Source organism: Saimiri boliviensis, chromosome 19, assembly GCF_048565385.1.
Source record: "Saimiri boliviensis isolate mSaiBol1 chromosome 19, mSaiBol1.pri, whole genome shotgun sequence".
NCBI lineage: Eukaryota > Metazoa > Chordata > Mammalia > Primates > Cebidae > Saimiri > Saimiri boliviensis.
Window position 1 is genome coordinate 19,439,249 of NC_133467.1, and position 12,993 is coordinate 19,452,241.

Sequence of the window (12,993 nt, forward strand, 5' to 3'; positions counted from 1 at the left end):
TTGTCATCAAAGCCTCAAGTGACACTAACTTGAACATATATGGCCTAGAATACTTCTCTTACCAAGTCCTACGCCTCTTCATCTTCCTCTCAGATCTCTATTCAAATGGCTATACAAAACAGCTGCATGTAAGATAACTACCCAGGTTAAGTGAGGTGGCTCACGCCTGTAATCCCATCACCTTGGGAGGCCAAAGTGGGTGGATTACCTGAGGTCAGAAGTTCGAGACCAGCCTGGCCAACATGGAGAAACCCAGTCTCTACCAAAAATACAAAAATTAGCTGGGCGTGGTGGTGTACACCTATAGTCCCACTACTTGGGAGGCTGAGGCAGAAAATCTGCTTGAACCTGGGAGTCAGTGGTGGTAGTGAGCTGAGATTGCCTGGGCAGCAGAGTGAGACTCTGTCTCAAAATAAAGAAAGAAAGAAAGAAAGAACTGTAGTCAATCTTAGAGAAACTAATTCATTTAAGTCTCTCTCTCTAAGTAAATGACAATTAGTTGAATGTCTTACCATCTGGTATCTTATGAAGGGAATATGTTTTTATTTCTTTGAATGTAGTAAAATCATTAGGGCAAATAAAAGGTTTAAGTGCCTTTTGGCATTCATACATATAGTCACTGAACAGATGAGGTGCAAGCACTGTTCAAGGCTTTAGGGATATAGAGATAAAGGTATAGTGCCTCCCGAAGGGAAGAGTAAACAGGCAACTCTACTTGAGGTTCATATGGATGCAGAAGTCCTTGGGTGTTGGAAAGGTAAACATCAGAGACTGTTTTGGAGGAGGCAGAGCTAGATGGTCAAATAGAAATATTCAGCAATCATCCTCCCTCAAGAATACCAAATTAAACAACTATCAGTGCAAGAAAGCAACAAAAATCAGGTGAGTGATCACAGTACCTGGTTTTAGTATGATATAAAGAAAAAGGCACTGAAGAGGGTAGAAAAAGTCTTCCATTGTGTACACCACACCTCTCCCATCCCCACAGCACTGTGCGGAGAAAGAATCCACGCACTTGGGAAAGGGAGAGTGCAGGGATTGTGGGGCTTTGCTTTGGAACCCACTGCTGCCCTGTCACAACAGAACACAACACAGGGCAGACTTCATCAGGCGCTCAAGAAGGAAAGATTTAGACTGGCCCCAGCCAGAGGGGAAGCCTCCTGGTAGACTAAAGTACCCTGGAATCCTGAACAAATTTGAAAAGTGGTCTAGGCCACAAGTACTACAATCTTTGGGCAAGTCCTGGTGCTGTTCTGGGCTTAAAGCCAGCGGACTTCGGGTACACAAGATCCAGTGAAACACCAGCTGGGGTAGCCAAGGGAGCAAACAGAAAAAAACAACAAAAAAGCAGAAGAAGCTATACTTACACCCCTTCCCCAACTCCAGGCAGGGCTTGGGAGATACCCTTTTCCTGCTTGTGGAAAAGAGTGGGAGGAGTAAAGAGGACGTTGTATTGCCACCTGAGTACCAGCTCAGCCACAGTAGCATGAAGCAGAGTCCTGAGTTCCCTGAGTCCAGACCCTAGCTCCTGAACAGCATTTCTAGTTCCATCCTGGGCCAGAAGGAAACCTGCAATCCTGAATGGAAAGACCCTGGGGCCTTGAATAAATATCAGCAGTAGCCAGGCAGTAGTCACCAGGTACTGTGCTGGCTTCAGGTGTGACCCAGTACAGTCACAGCCACAGTAGCCAGTCCCAGCTGTGGTGGCCAGCGCTTGTGTCACCCCATTCCTCAACTCCAGGAAGCCCTGCATGAGGAGAAAAAAAAGCTCCATTTATTTGGAGGAAAGTAAGAGAAGAGAAAAAGAGATTTTAGGAAAGATGGAATCTCTCAGATCTCATCCAAGCCCACCAAGGTTGTATCTCAAAGTCTGCAAGAGTTGCAGCATTACTTGGCTTGGGTCATCCCCTAGTGCAGATATGACTGCAATGACTAAAGACTTAGATCACAACACTTAATTCCCTGGGTATAAAAAAGCCCAGACTATGAAGATTAGAATAAATAACTTCCCTTTTCAATGCCCAGATATCAATGAACGTCCACAAGCATCAAGAACATCCAGGAAAACATGACCTCATCAAATGAACTGAACAAAGTACCAGGGAGCAATCCTGGAGTGAGAGATACGTGACATTTGAGAGAATTCAGAATAGCTATTTTGAGGAAGCTCAATGAGCTTCAAGACAATACAGAGGAAAAATTCAGAATCCTATCAGATAAAGTTAACAAAGAGACTGAAATAATAAAAAATAGTAAAGCAGAAATTCTGAAGTTAAAAGATGCAAATAACAAACTTAAAAATACATCAGAGTCTCAACAGCAGACGATCAAGCAGAAGAATTAGTGAGCTTGAAGACAAGCTATATGAAAATACATAGAGGAAAAATAAGAAAAAAGAATAAAAAGAAATTAGGCATGCTTGCAAGATCTAGAAAATAGCCTCAAAAGGGCAAATCTATGAATTACTGACCGTAAAGAGGAGGTAGGGGACGAGATCAGGGTACAATACTAGAAAATAAATGGACTGGAATTGAAAAGTGATGCATAGCAGTAGGGCTGCAACATACTATTATATGCCATTTTTATCATACAGATAAAACAGACAATGTAAACAGTTCAAGAGCACAGATACCAATAAAAAATGGTAAAATAACTAGAAAGTGATGAATTTTGAGTACTCATTAGTTTGTTTTTAACATGAGTTATTTAAGTTTTTATCATTTAATTTTTAACAATGGCTTTGCTTAACAACTGGTTCACAGAATTCCTGAAAATTTAACAACTGGACCTCAAAAGCTGGTATAATCTGGCTGTAGCGTAGCACCGATAGGACCATGAGGAAGAGTTAGGATGATATTCTAAGCACAGTGAGAAATCAGTGAAGAGTTTACAGCAGCGGATCTGATTTTTATTTTTAGTAAGGTCATGTAACTGCTATATGGAGAAGAGTACAGGGAAAAAGATTATACATACAGTCGGCCTTCCATTTCCACTGGGTTCTGCATCTACAGATACAACTAGTCTCAGATTGAAAATATTTACCATAAAAAATAATACAAATAAAATACAAAAACTTTTTACTTAGCATTTTTATTATATTAGGTATTATAAGTAATCTACAGATGATTCGAAGTATATGAAAGGAGGTGCATAGGTTATATGCGGATACTATGACTATTTTATATAATGGACTTGGGTCTTTTCAAATTTTGGTATCTGTGGTGTTCCTGGGACCAACTCTTCAGTAGTTCCCAATACTGAGGGACAACTATATTTTAGTTTAGTAAGAATCTATCACTTTTCTTTTGTATGAAGGTATAATCTACAAGAACCTATATTCAATCTTTCCCCTCAAAAGTTTGCCCAGAAACAGATCATGAATATACAAAAGGTGCTGCAGAAGAAAAACATGATTTTGGAATTATACCAATAGATGTGAATTTCAGATAAGGTTTTAGTTATTCACTGGGTAATCTTGAGCAGGTATCCTCTTTCAATACCTAAGATTTTTTTAATTCTAAAAAATTAGAAATAATACCTATGTCATAGGGGTGCTACGAGTATTAAATGAAAAGTATTTAAGAGACAACGCATGCATATTGTTGGCAATCATGAAATGTAAATTTCCCTTCTCTTTCCTTCCTTGAAGAGAGAGATTCTGTCTTATACGTCAATAACTACCAAAGTGTTTTATACAAAGATACTCAAAAGAATAAATGAATGCAAAGGTAAAATTTTTACTCTAAGATCTTTCTACTGTTAAAATTATTTGCTGGAATTTAAGTTCTTAACATGAAGTAGCGAAAATGTGCTGCTTTTCATATGAATGATAGCATCTCTTGTGTATCACTACAAAGACTCTCCTGCTCCTCCTCCCCATGTTTTCCATGACTCAAATAGTGACAAGCTGCACTTTCAAGGTTCTCCACCCAGTTTTGCATACAAGCTCAGGGTGGATAACTGGGTTGGGCTATACGATATAGCACAGCTCTGCCTTTTAAAGTATTACTGATCATTTAAAACTGATCAAAATGGCACCTTGTTATTTCCCTTTAACCTGAGGAGACCCTTGCTTTCTCTGAATCCCAAAACTCTTTGTTGTACACCCTTATAGTTATTTGTGTGCTTCTAACCTCTAAACATGATTTTAACATTGTACCCCCTGCTCTACAACACTTAGCATGGAACTTTCAATAAATAACAAGTGTTAAATATTTCTTTAAGATAAACTAGCAAAATTCTGAATACATCTGCCTTTTTAATGAAGTCATACCACCCAAGTAGGGCAATCTGTTAGTAACTGCCAAAAAAATGTAGAAGGGAAGTATTGGTGTGAAGGCTAGAAGCAAGGGGTAGCCAAATGCAACTATATTAGCACTCAATTTCTTGCAATTCTATCACAAATGCTAAATATAAAAAGCTTTTATATTATCCATATTTTATATTGACTATTAAGCTTGTCCCTAAATTGGCATTAAAAAATCAACCAGGCCGGGTGCAGTAGCTCACCCCTGTAATCCCAGCACTTTGTGAGGTCAAGGCAGGTGGACCACGAGGTCAGGAGTTTGAGACCAGCCTGGTCCAGCATGGTGAAACCCCGTCTCTATTAAAATACAAAAAGTAGCTGGGCATGGTGGTGCGCGCTTGTCATCTCAGCTGCTTGGGAGACTGAGGTAGGAGAGTCGCTTTTGAACTTGAACCCAGGAGGCAGAGGACGCAGTGAGCCAAGATTGTGCCATTGTACTCCAGCCTGGGTGACAGAGTGAGACTCCTTCTCAAAAAGAAAGAAAGAAAAGAAAGAAAAGAAAGGAAAGAAAAGAAAGAAAAGAAAGAAAAGAAAGAAAGAAAGAAGGAAAGAAGAAAGAAAGAAAGAAGGAAGAAGGAAGGAAGGAAGGAAGGAAAGAAAGAAAGAAAGAAAGAAAGAAAGAAAGAAAGAAAGAAAGAAAGAAAGAAAAAAGAAAATCAGTCAAGATCCGAGACTCGACGCTAGGTTATACTATCAAAACTCCACCTTTGTACATGCAGTTCCTCCACTAGGTAGTACTGCGGTACCCACCTACTTAACAAAAAGCACTAAAATGACAATGACTATTTAACTTATTAGAATGATTAGTGCTTTACAGAATAAGATAATTCAAGTTATCACTGATATGCAATTGGTCTAAAGTTACAATAAAAAGAAATAACTGAACAACGTATCCTTAAATAAAATATTAAGATGTTGGAATATGATGGTCTTAAATATTGAATGTCCATTTTTGCTGTGTACAGAAACTTTATCATCAGTGTTATTTCATTAAGGAAAAGGGGATAAACGTTAAAATATTAAGATATCAAAATATCATCCATGGCTTATGAAATACAAAACAAAATATCTGCCTCACATGCATAATTGAGAACTGAGTGACGTAATCACTATTTGGTAACAAATGTTGATAATGATCTGCCATCTGTCCTAATTGTGACTATCACTCAATGGAGACAATCTCTAAGCCCTCACTACTTCTTGCCACAATAAACTATAAAACAAAGCAGTGCTAAGTATTTCAAGTCTTTAAGATACATATGAAATAATTTACATCAAGGTATTTTTTGAAGTAAAATTATATTTTGAAAATTTAAAGTAATCCCCATAGTGTAAAACAATTTCCTACTTCACACGATTGTGTTTCACATCTTTTTGGAATGACCTACCTTTCTCTATGAAGGAAATGAACACTGTACTGATACTCTGAATTCTCTTAAACAAAAATAAATGGGCTTGGCACAGTGGCTCACGTCTGTAATCCCAGCCCTTTGGGAGGCTGTGTGATCACTTGAGGTCAGGAGTTCAAGACCAGGCTGGCCGACATGGTGAAACCCCACCTCTACTAAAAATACAAAAATTGGCCAGGCATGATGCATGTGCCTATAATCCCAGCTAGTTGGGAGCTGAGGCAGGAGAATCCATTGAACCTGGAAGGCGGAGGCTGCAGTGAGCCAAGATCTCACCAATGCACTCCAGGCTGGGTCACAGAGTGAGACTGTGTCTCAAAAAGAAAAAAAAAAAAAGATGAATGCTGTGACTATTTTAAAACTCATAAGGTTATTTATCATGTCTTTATTTTTTGCTTACATATTAAAAAGAAAATAGAATGAAAACATCTAGCCATTTGTCTATTGTCCCTTTAAATCAAATAGCTTAATACATTTAAATTGAATGTCAGTTTATAAGACATAAAATTCTATCACTGCATGCTATATTAGTCTCCAATGTGTAATTCATTCAAATTAGTTGGACCAGGGGCCAACACAAAATTGGGGGTGCAAATAATTATTAATTTAAAAATAACAGCAGCAGTTACCATTATTAGACATATTCATTCATGACCCCATTTGATCCTCAGAAAAATCCTGCAGGGTAGGCATTATTTTTATATTTTAAATATACTACTACTGAGGTTCAGAGAAATTAAATGACTTGCCAATAACTACAGGTCTATTAAGTAAAGCCTGGTTTTAGTCTCATGACTGCACTATTTTTGTGCCAGGTACAAAATATGTAAGACTCTTTTCACTCATTTTAAGGTACTCAATACTCATAAAAACCCTGGAAGGATAACAAGAAACTAAAGCTCAGCTTAAGAAACCTGTCCCAAATTATATAACTTAAAAGGTATTAAACCACAATCCAAATTAATAGTTGTACTTTTCAGTATCCCTTGAAAGAGTTCAGCTTCAAAAAGGCAGAGAGACATAAGATAGCAGTTAAATATTTTCAAATAGGTAAAATGTTTGTGTATAGTAGGACACAGAAAATGGCTCAAAAGCACTTGATAAGAACTCAGAATAGAAAAACGAATGCTTCTTTCATTGAACTAGAAGGAAAGATGATTCGGAAGTATAGGACTTATTTTTTAAATACACTAAAAATCTTGTAAGTATATCACCCAAGATGATGTGATGTGCCTGTCTAGCACCCTATCGTTCCATCATCTGATATCAAAACCCCTCCTCCTATAGGAAAACCATTCCATTGTTTAGGAGGGGCTGATGGAGTTCACTGTCTGCACTGAGCTGGACTAAAGACCTGGGCTGTGACAATTAGAATACCCTACTCAGCCAGGCCAGAGTCCAACAGGAAGAAAAATGGAGGGAGTTGCCATTTTAAATAAATTCAGGAGCCATAGCAAAAGACAGTCCCTTCTAAATAAGGTAGCAAAAAATAGTCCCTTTTAAATAAAGCTGCCCAGATCATAGGAATCCAGGCCAGCCAACAGTCATTTTGCCCACATTTTTGTCTACAAACATAATTAAGGCAATAAAATTCAAGAGAAGCAGAGATACAGATTCCTGACGACAAAATATGAACTCTGGAGTGCAACCCCGTGAAAAATCAAATCTTACTCTAGATTTCCCAGTTATACAAGTCAACTCTGTCACACACAGCACAAAGAATCTTGAATATAATACCACAAATATTTAACATACACACACACACACACACACACACACACACACACACACACACATATGACAGAGGCTTCAAAATGAAATCTTTATCTTGCCACCTTAGACTCTGGAATCGTTAGCAGGCAGTTCTGCTTATTACATACATTGGTTAAATCTTATTCCAAACAGCTTTTTGGGGAGACATGCTCAAAAATTTATAATTTTTAATATTACTTTGCTCCAAAATACAACAAACAGAAAAATACATAAAAGTTAAATGTATATTTTAATTAATAATTGATTATAAACTAAAAAAGTATAAAGGATGCATCTAACCACAATCTAGGTTAAGAAAGAGAATACTGTCAATAGCCCTGAAAATTCCTGTCTCTTTTCAGTCATGATTCCCAGTTTCTCCCTAGAGAAATCACTTTCCTAACAGTTAGTTATCACTTCGTTGATGTTCTTTATAGTTTTTCCACCTATGTAGCATTCTAAAAATAGAATTTAGTTTTGCCTGTTATTGAACTTTACGTAAATTGCAATCATACCAAACATAATGTTATACTTTGTTTTTCTTAAAACTAAATCTTATGTTTACATGATTCATTTATATGAACCAATGTAGCATAAAACATTCATTTCCATTGCTGTATGGCATTTATATTCTAAGAATACCATGATTTAGCCACCTTAATGTCTACTTACAATTCTAACATTGGACATTTTAGTAGTGGACATCTGAGTTGCTTCAGTGTTTTGACTGTTATAAACACTATTAGGACAAAAATAATACATGTATTTTGACGTACAAGTGCATAAATTTGACTAAGATATATCTAGGAGTAAAACTTCTCGATGTGTGTATCTTTATTATACAAAGCCAAACTGGTTTCTGAATGAATTGCGCCTAGTCATAGTTTTTTTTTAAAAAAAAAAAACTCAGTAGTTTAAAACATGCTAGATTATTCAAACATAATTCTACTTCCAGTTGGAAGGCTTCTAGAAATGCTAATATTAGTTTACATACAGTAATTTAACCTTAAAAATGAGCATAATCTGAATGTCTAAAAAGGTACATGTTCATTAAAAAATTCAAAACTACTTTACAATAAACATGGTAGAAAAATATATTGGGTTATAAATTATCTAAAACATTTTATATAACTTTTAGAATAAGTGAAATATAACCAGGTCATAATTTATTATGCCTCTAAGACAGGCGTCCCCAGAACTACAGCCAGCGGGCCGCATGCGGCCCCCTGAGGCCATTTATCCAACCCCTCGCCGCACTTCAGGAAGGGGCACCTCTTTCATTGGTGGTCAATGAGGGGAGCACATTATGTGGCGACCCTCCAACGGTCTGAGGGACAGTGAACTGGCCCTCTGTGTAACAAGTTTGGGGATACCTGCTCTAAGAGGTAAAGACTAATATTATGATTATGAAATTACAAATTATTATTGCATATTTGATTTCAAAGGCAGTTGAACATTATAATGGTTGCAGGCAATCGGTACCACAACATTCTCCAACTGTAAATGACAAATTTCTTGTAATTTCATAAATGGATATGAGTCTACTGTGATAAACATTTAATTCTTCCACTGCCTAAACTATTACATGTTACAAAGCTATTGTCAAAGCATCTAGAAATTTCCAAGTACAAGGAGAGGCTAATTATTTCTTTAAACTACTTAGACATGAAAAAATCCTAAAAATTCAAAATTGTTTTTGAACATACTTTGATTTTTGGTCTTTCTTCCTTCTCAGGCAATGAATGTGAAATATAAATGACCATGAGTGAAGAAAGGACAGCAACCCAAAGAGAAGCAGACTCTGACAGTGATTAATACGGAGCTGCCAAAGGATGTCTGGCAGCAAAAAGAAGAAGCAATAGCTTATGTAACTGATAACAAATTAGTCAGTAAGACTCTAATAATATATCTCCCTGGAACCTGAGATACTGTGTTTGATGAATTGTTTAAACCAGTCCACATTCTTCTGTAAACCAGCGAGACAAAAATACAGTAAAAAATAAATTACAGTTAACTTCTGTTATTCAAATTGGTTGAAAGAACGGGTTGGTCAGTAAATGGAATATGCTAATTAACAGAATTTTCAAACATACTGCCAATTAAAAATTTGAATATAATATGTTTTTCACTAACACCATGCTGAATATCAGTTCATCTTTCCTTAAGTATTCTAAAAGGATTTCTATATTTCAAGTAATTCTTATAAGCCATGACAACACTGACTAATTCTATTAAGGCAGAAAGTGTGAGAGACTAGACTGAACTTCTGTTCCTCTTGTAACTTATACACTGGAATCTATCTTGTTGAACTTCACAAAGCCTGACTCACCACATGGCCTTATAACAGTAGAGTACATAATGCAGAAAAAAAATTCTGGGTATTTGAGCTCTCTAGTTATTTGAATCTCTTTGGGGGTGGGGGTGGGGAGGGTGTTTCCACATAATTATGAACTTACGATTAACCCAAACTTCTGTCGAATCTCAAAACATATTTCTCAGAGGGATATTCTTCTCACTGAACATTAATAAATATATTATAATATGTTAAAAAGGGGTACAGGTAAAAAATGCTAAACTGTGGTGTATTCAAAGATGACTCTGTGGCTGGGCTCGGTGACTCATGCCTGTAATCCTAGCATTTTGGAAGGCCGAGATAGGCAGATCATGAGGTCAAGAGATCAAGACTATCCTGGCCAAAATGGTGAAACCCTGTCTCTACTTAAAAAAAAAAAAAAAAAAATTGCTGGGCACGGTGGCTCACACCTGTAATCCCAGCACTTTGGGAGGCCGAGGTGGGTGGATCACAAGGTCAAGAGATCAAGACCATCCTGGTCAACATGGTGAAACCCTGTCTCTACTAAAAATAAAAAAAATCAGCTGGGCATGGTGGCACGTGCCTGTAATCCCAGCTACTCAGGAGGCTGAGGCAGGAGAATTGCCTGAACCCAGGAGGCAGAGGTTGCGGTGAGCCAAGATCGTGCCATTGCACTCCAGCCTGGATAACAAGAGCAAAACTCCATCTCAAAAAAAAAAAAAAAATGAGCTGGGTGTAGTGGCAGACACCTGTAGTCTCAGCTACTAGGAGTCCGAGACAGGAGAATCACTTGAACCCAGGAGGTGGAGGTTGCAGTGAGATCGCACCACTGCACTCCTACCTGGTGACAGAGCAAGACTCCGTCTCAAAAAAAAAAAAAAAAGATTACTTTGTTCAAACCAAAGTTTCATCACCCATGTCTCGAACATCGGCTTCTCATGCAAATAATTATAAAGGCTTCCTTTGGAAAAAAGATGGCTCTGAACCTTGATGAAAACATTCATGTCGGCCGGGCGAGGTGGCTCAAGCCTGTAATCCCAGCACTTTGGGAGGCCGAGGCGGGTGGATCACGAGGTCGAGAGATCGAGACCATCCTGGTCAACATGATGAAACCCCGTCTCTACTAAAAAAAAAATACAAAAAATTAGCTGGGCATGGTGGTGCATGCCTGTAATCCCAGATACTCAGGAGGCTGAGGCAGGAGAATTGCCTGAACCCAGGAGGCGGAGGTTGCGGTGAGCCGAGATCGCGCCATTGCACTCCAGCCTGGGCAACAAGAGCGAAACTCCGTCAAAAAAAAAAAAAAAAGAAAACATTCATGTCATCAGATATGGTCTCTAGCCTCTTAGGGTAAGGACCTGACTATTCTAGATTCTAGTGGGTTTAGAAGGGAAACAAGGGCCCTGAGAATTTGTGACTATAAAGTAATTGCCCTCACAAGGAGTCCCAAAATGGTGAGATGTACAGATATCAAAGAAAGAAGGATAACAAAGAGAAGATAGAAACTATCATAAACAGATAATAATGCAACAGAGGGAAAAAGATCATCATCCTCAAAGTGAGACAAAGTGAAAATCATAATAAAGCTATTATAATTAGAATTAGGTTTTCAGAATTAGGACCATGAATCTAACATAATTGCTCTTCACTTCCAGAATGCTAAACCTCAAAAAAAAAAAAAAAAAAAAAAAAGCTGTCCTTTTAAACCTCCTGGCCTCTGTTACATTTGACACTATTCACTGCTTCCTCTGCTGCTGTCTGTTTCTTTAATTCTGCCCTTTACACAGGTATGAAATGAATTGATCTAAAATGATCATATGACTCTATTATTCCCTAGCTCCAAACTGATCAATGGGTCCTCATTAGCTCTAGAATAAAGCCTGCGTTTTTGGCCAGGTTCGGTGGCTCACGCCTGTAATCCCAGCACTTTGGGAGGCCGAGGTAGGCGGATCACAAGGTCAAGAGATTGAGACCATCCTGGCCAACGTAGTGAAACCCCGTCTCTACTAAAAAATACAAAAATTAGCAGGGCGCGGTGGCGCGTGCCTGTAATCCCAGCTACTAGAGAAGCTGAGGCAGGAGAACTGCCTGAACCTGGGAGGCGTTGGTTGCAGTGAGTGGAGATCGCATCACTGTGCTACAGCCTGGCGCCAGGGCAAGACTCTGTCTCAAAAAAAAAAAAAAAGCCTGCATTTTGACATGATAACAAAGTCTTCACAATTTCCCATCTTACCATTTTTACCTCATACCACTCCCTGTGTACAACTGCTATAGTAAACTGTAATTTCATACGGTTCCCTTTGTCCCTTTGTATACTGGGCCCTATCCTATTTCCATACATTTTCTCATATTGTGACTTTTGTCAATAATTCTTTAGTCCCTCCCTTTCCCCTCTCAACCTTCCCCAATCTCATTTATGTCTTGACAAAGCTGCTGCCCCCTCCGGAAAGTATTTTCTGAAAGTTCTGGCAGAGCTTGCTTGGGTAATTCTCCTCTCTATTCTCTTTACCTATGTATCACTTTCCCTTAGCATACTATAAGTTATTTAATGAGTATATATTATTTTTGTCATCAGAAAAATAAAGAAACATAAAAGAGAAAAAAATATTAAGTACATGCCTACATTATCTGTGCCTCATCCTGGACTATGAGGTCTTTGAGAACACAAATTATAAATGATCATCCTTATAATCCCACTTCCTAGCCCAGTACCTGACAATTGATGTTCAATAAATCATCTGTCATATGAAGGTGACTGACGGGAAAGAGGACATATAACAATACATGACAGAAATGATAAAGGACTTCCTTGTCACCGTGCAGTGTGTCAGAATGATCCAGGTCCTGATATTTGGGCAGTTACACTGACTTCTTTAATTCAAGAGGATTTTAGTTAAAAAATAAATCAAATTAAGCAATTTATCCTTTTCTAGTCAACAAAATTAATTTTATTGAGAAGCTGTCCTATTCTTGACACTAGATCTCTTACTTTATCATCCAATGTACCGTTTTTAAAACAATATGCCATATGTAATCTCCATCAGGTAAATGGGAAATAAGAAGGAAGAACAAAGCCAGCAGAAAGTAAAATACACTTGGCAGCACTGTGCTATTTTATCGCATGGACTGTTACTTACATGCAGCAGTAATACAGCAGCAAGAAAAGACTGCCCTTGACAGTACCCGATGTCTTCATCATACACAGAGTAGGC

The 12,993-nt window shown here is 38.0% G+C and overlaps 1 protein-coding gene across 9 annotated transcripts in view; it reads right to left on the bottom strand.

Moving 5' to 3' along the window:
* Positions 1-12,993, bottom strand: part of RABGAP1L (RAB GTPase activating protein 1 like) — a 709,048-nt gene that overhangs the window by 275,109 nt on the left and 420,946 nt on the right. For all 9 annotated transcript variants that reach the window (XM_074390018.1, XM_010336102.3, XM_074390015.1 and 6 more), the window contains one exon: positions 12,919-12,993. In XM_074390018.1, coding sequence (XP_074246119.1) covers positions 12,919-12,993 — 75 coding nt within the window. The remainder of the gene's footprint in view (positions 1-12,918) is intronic.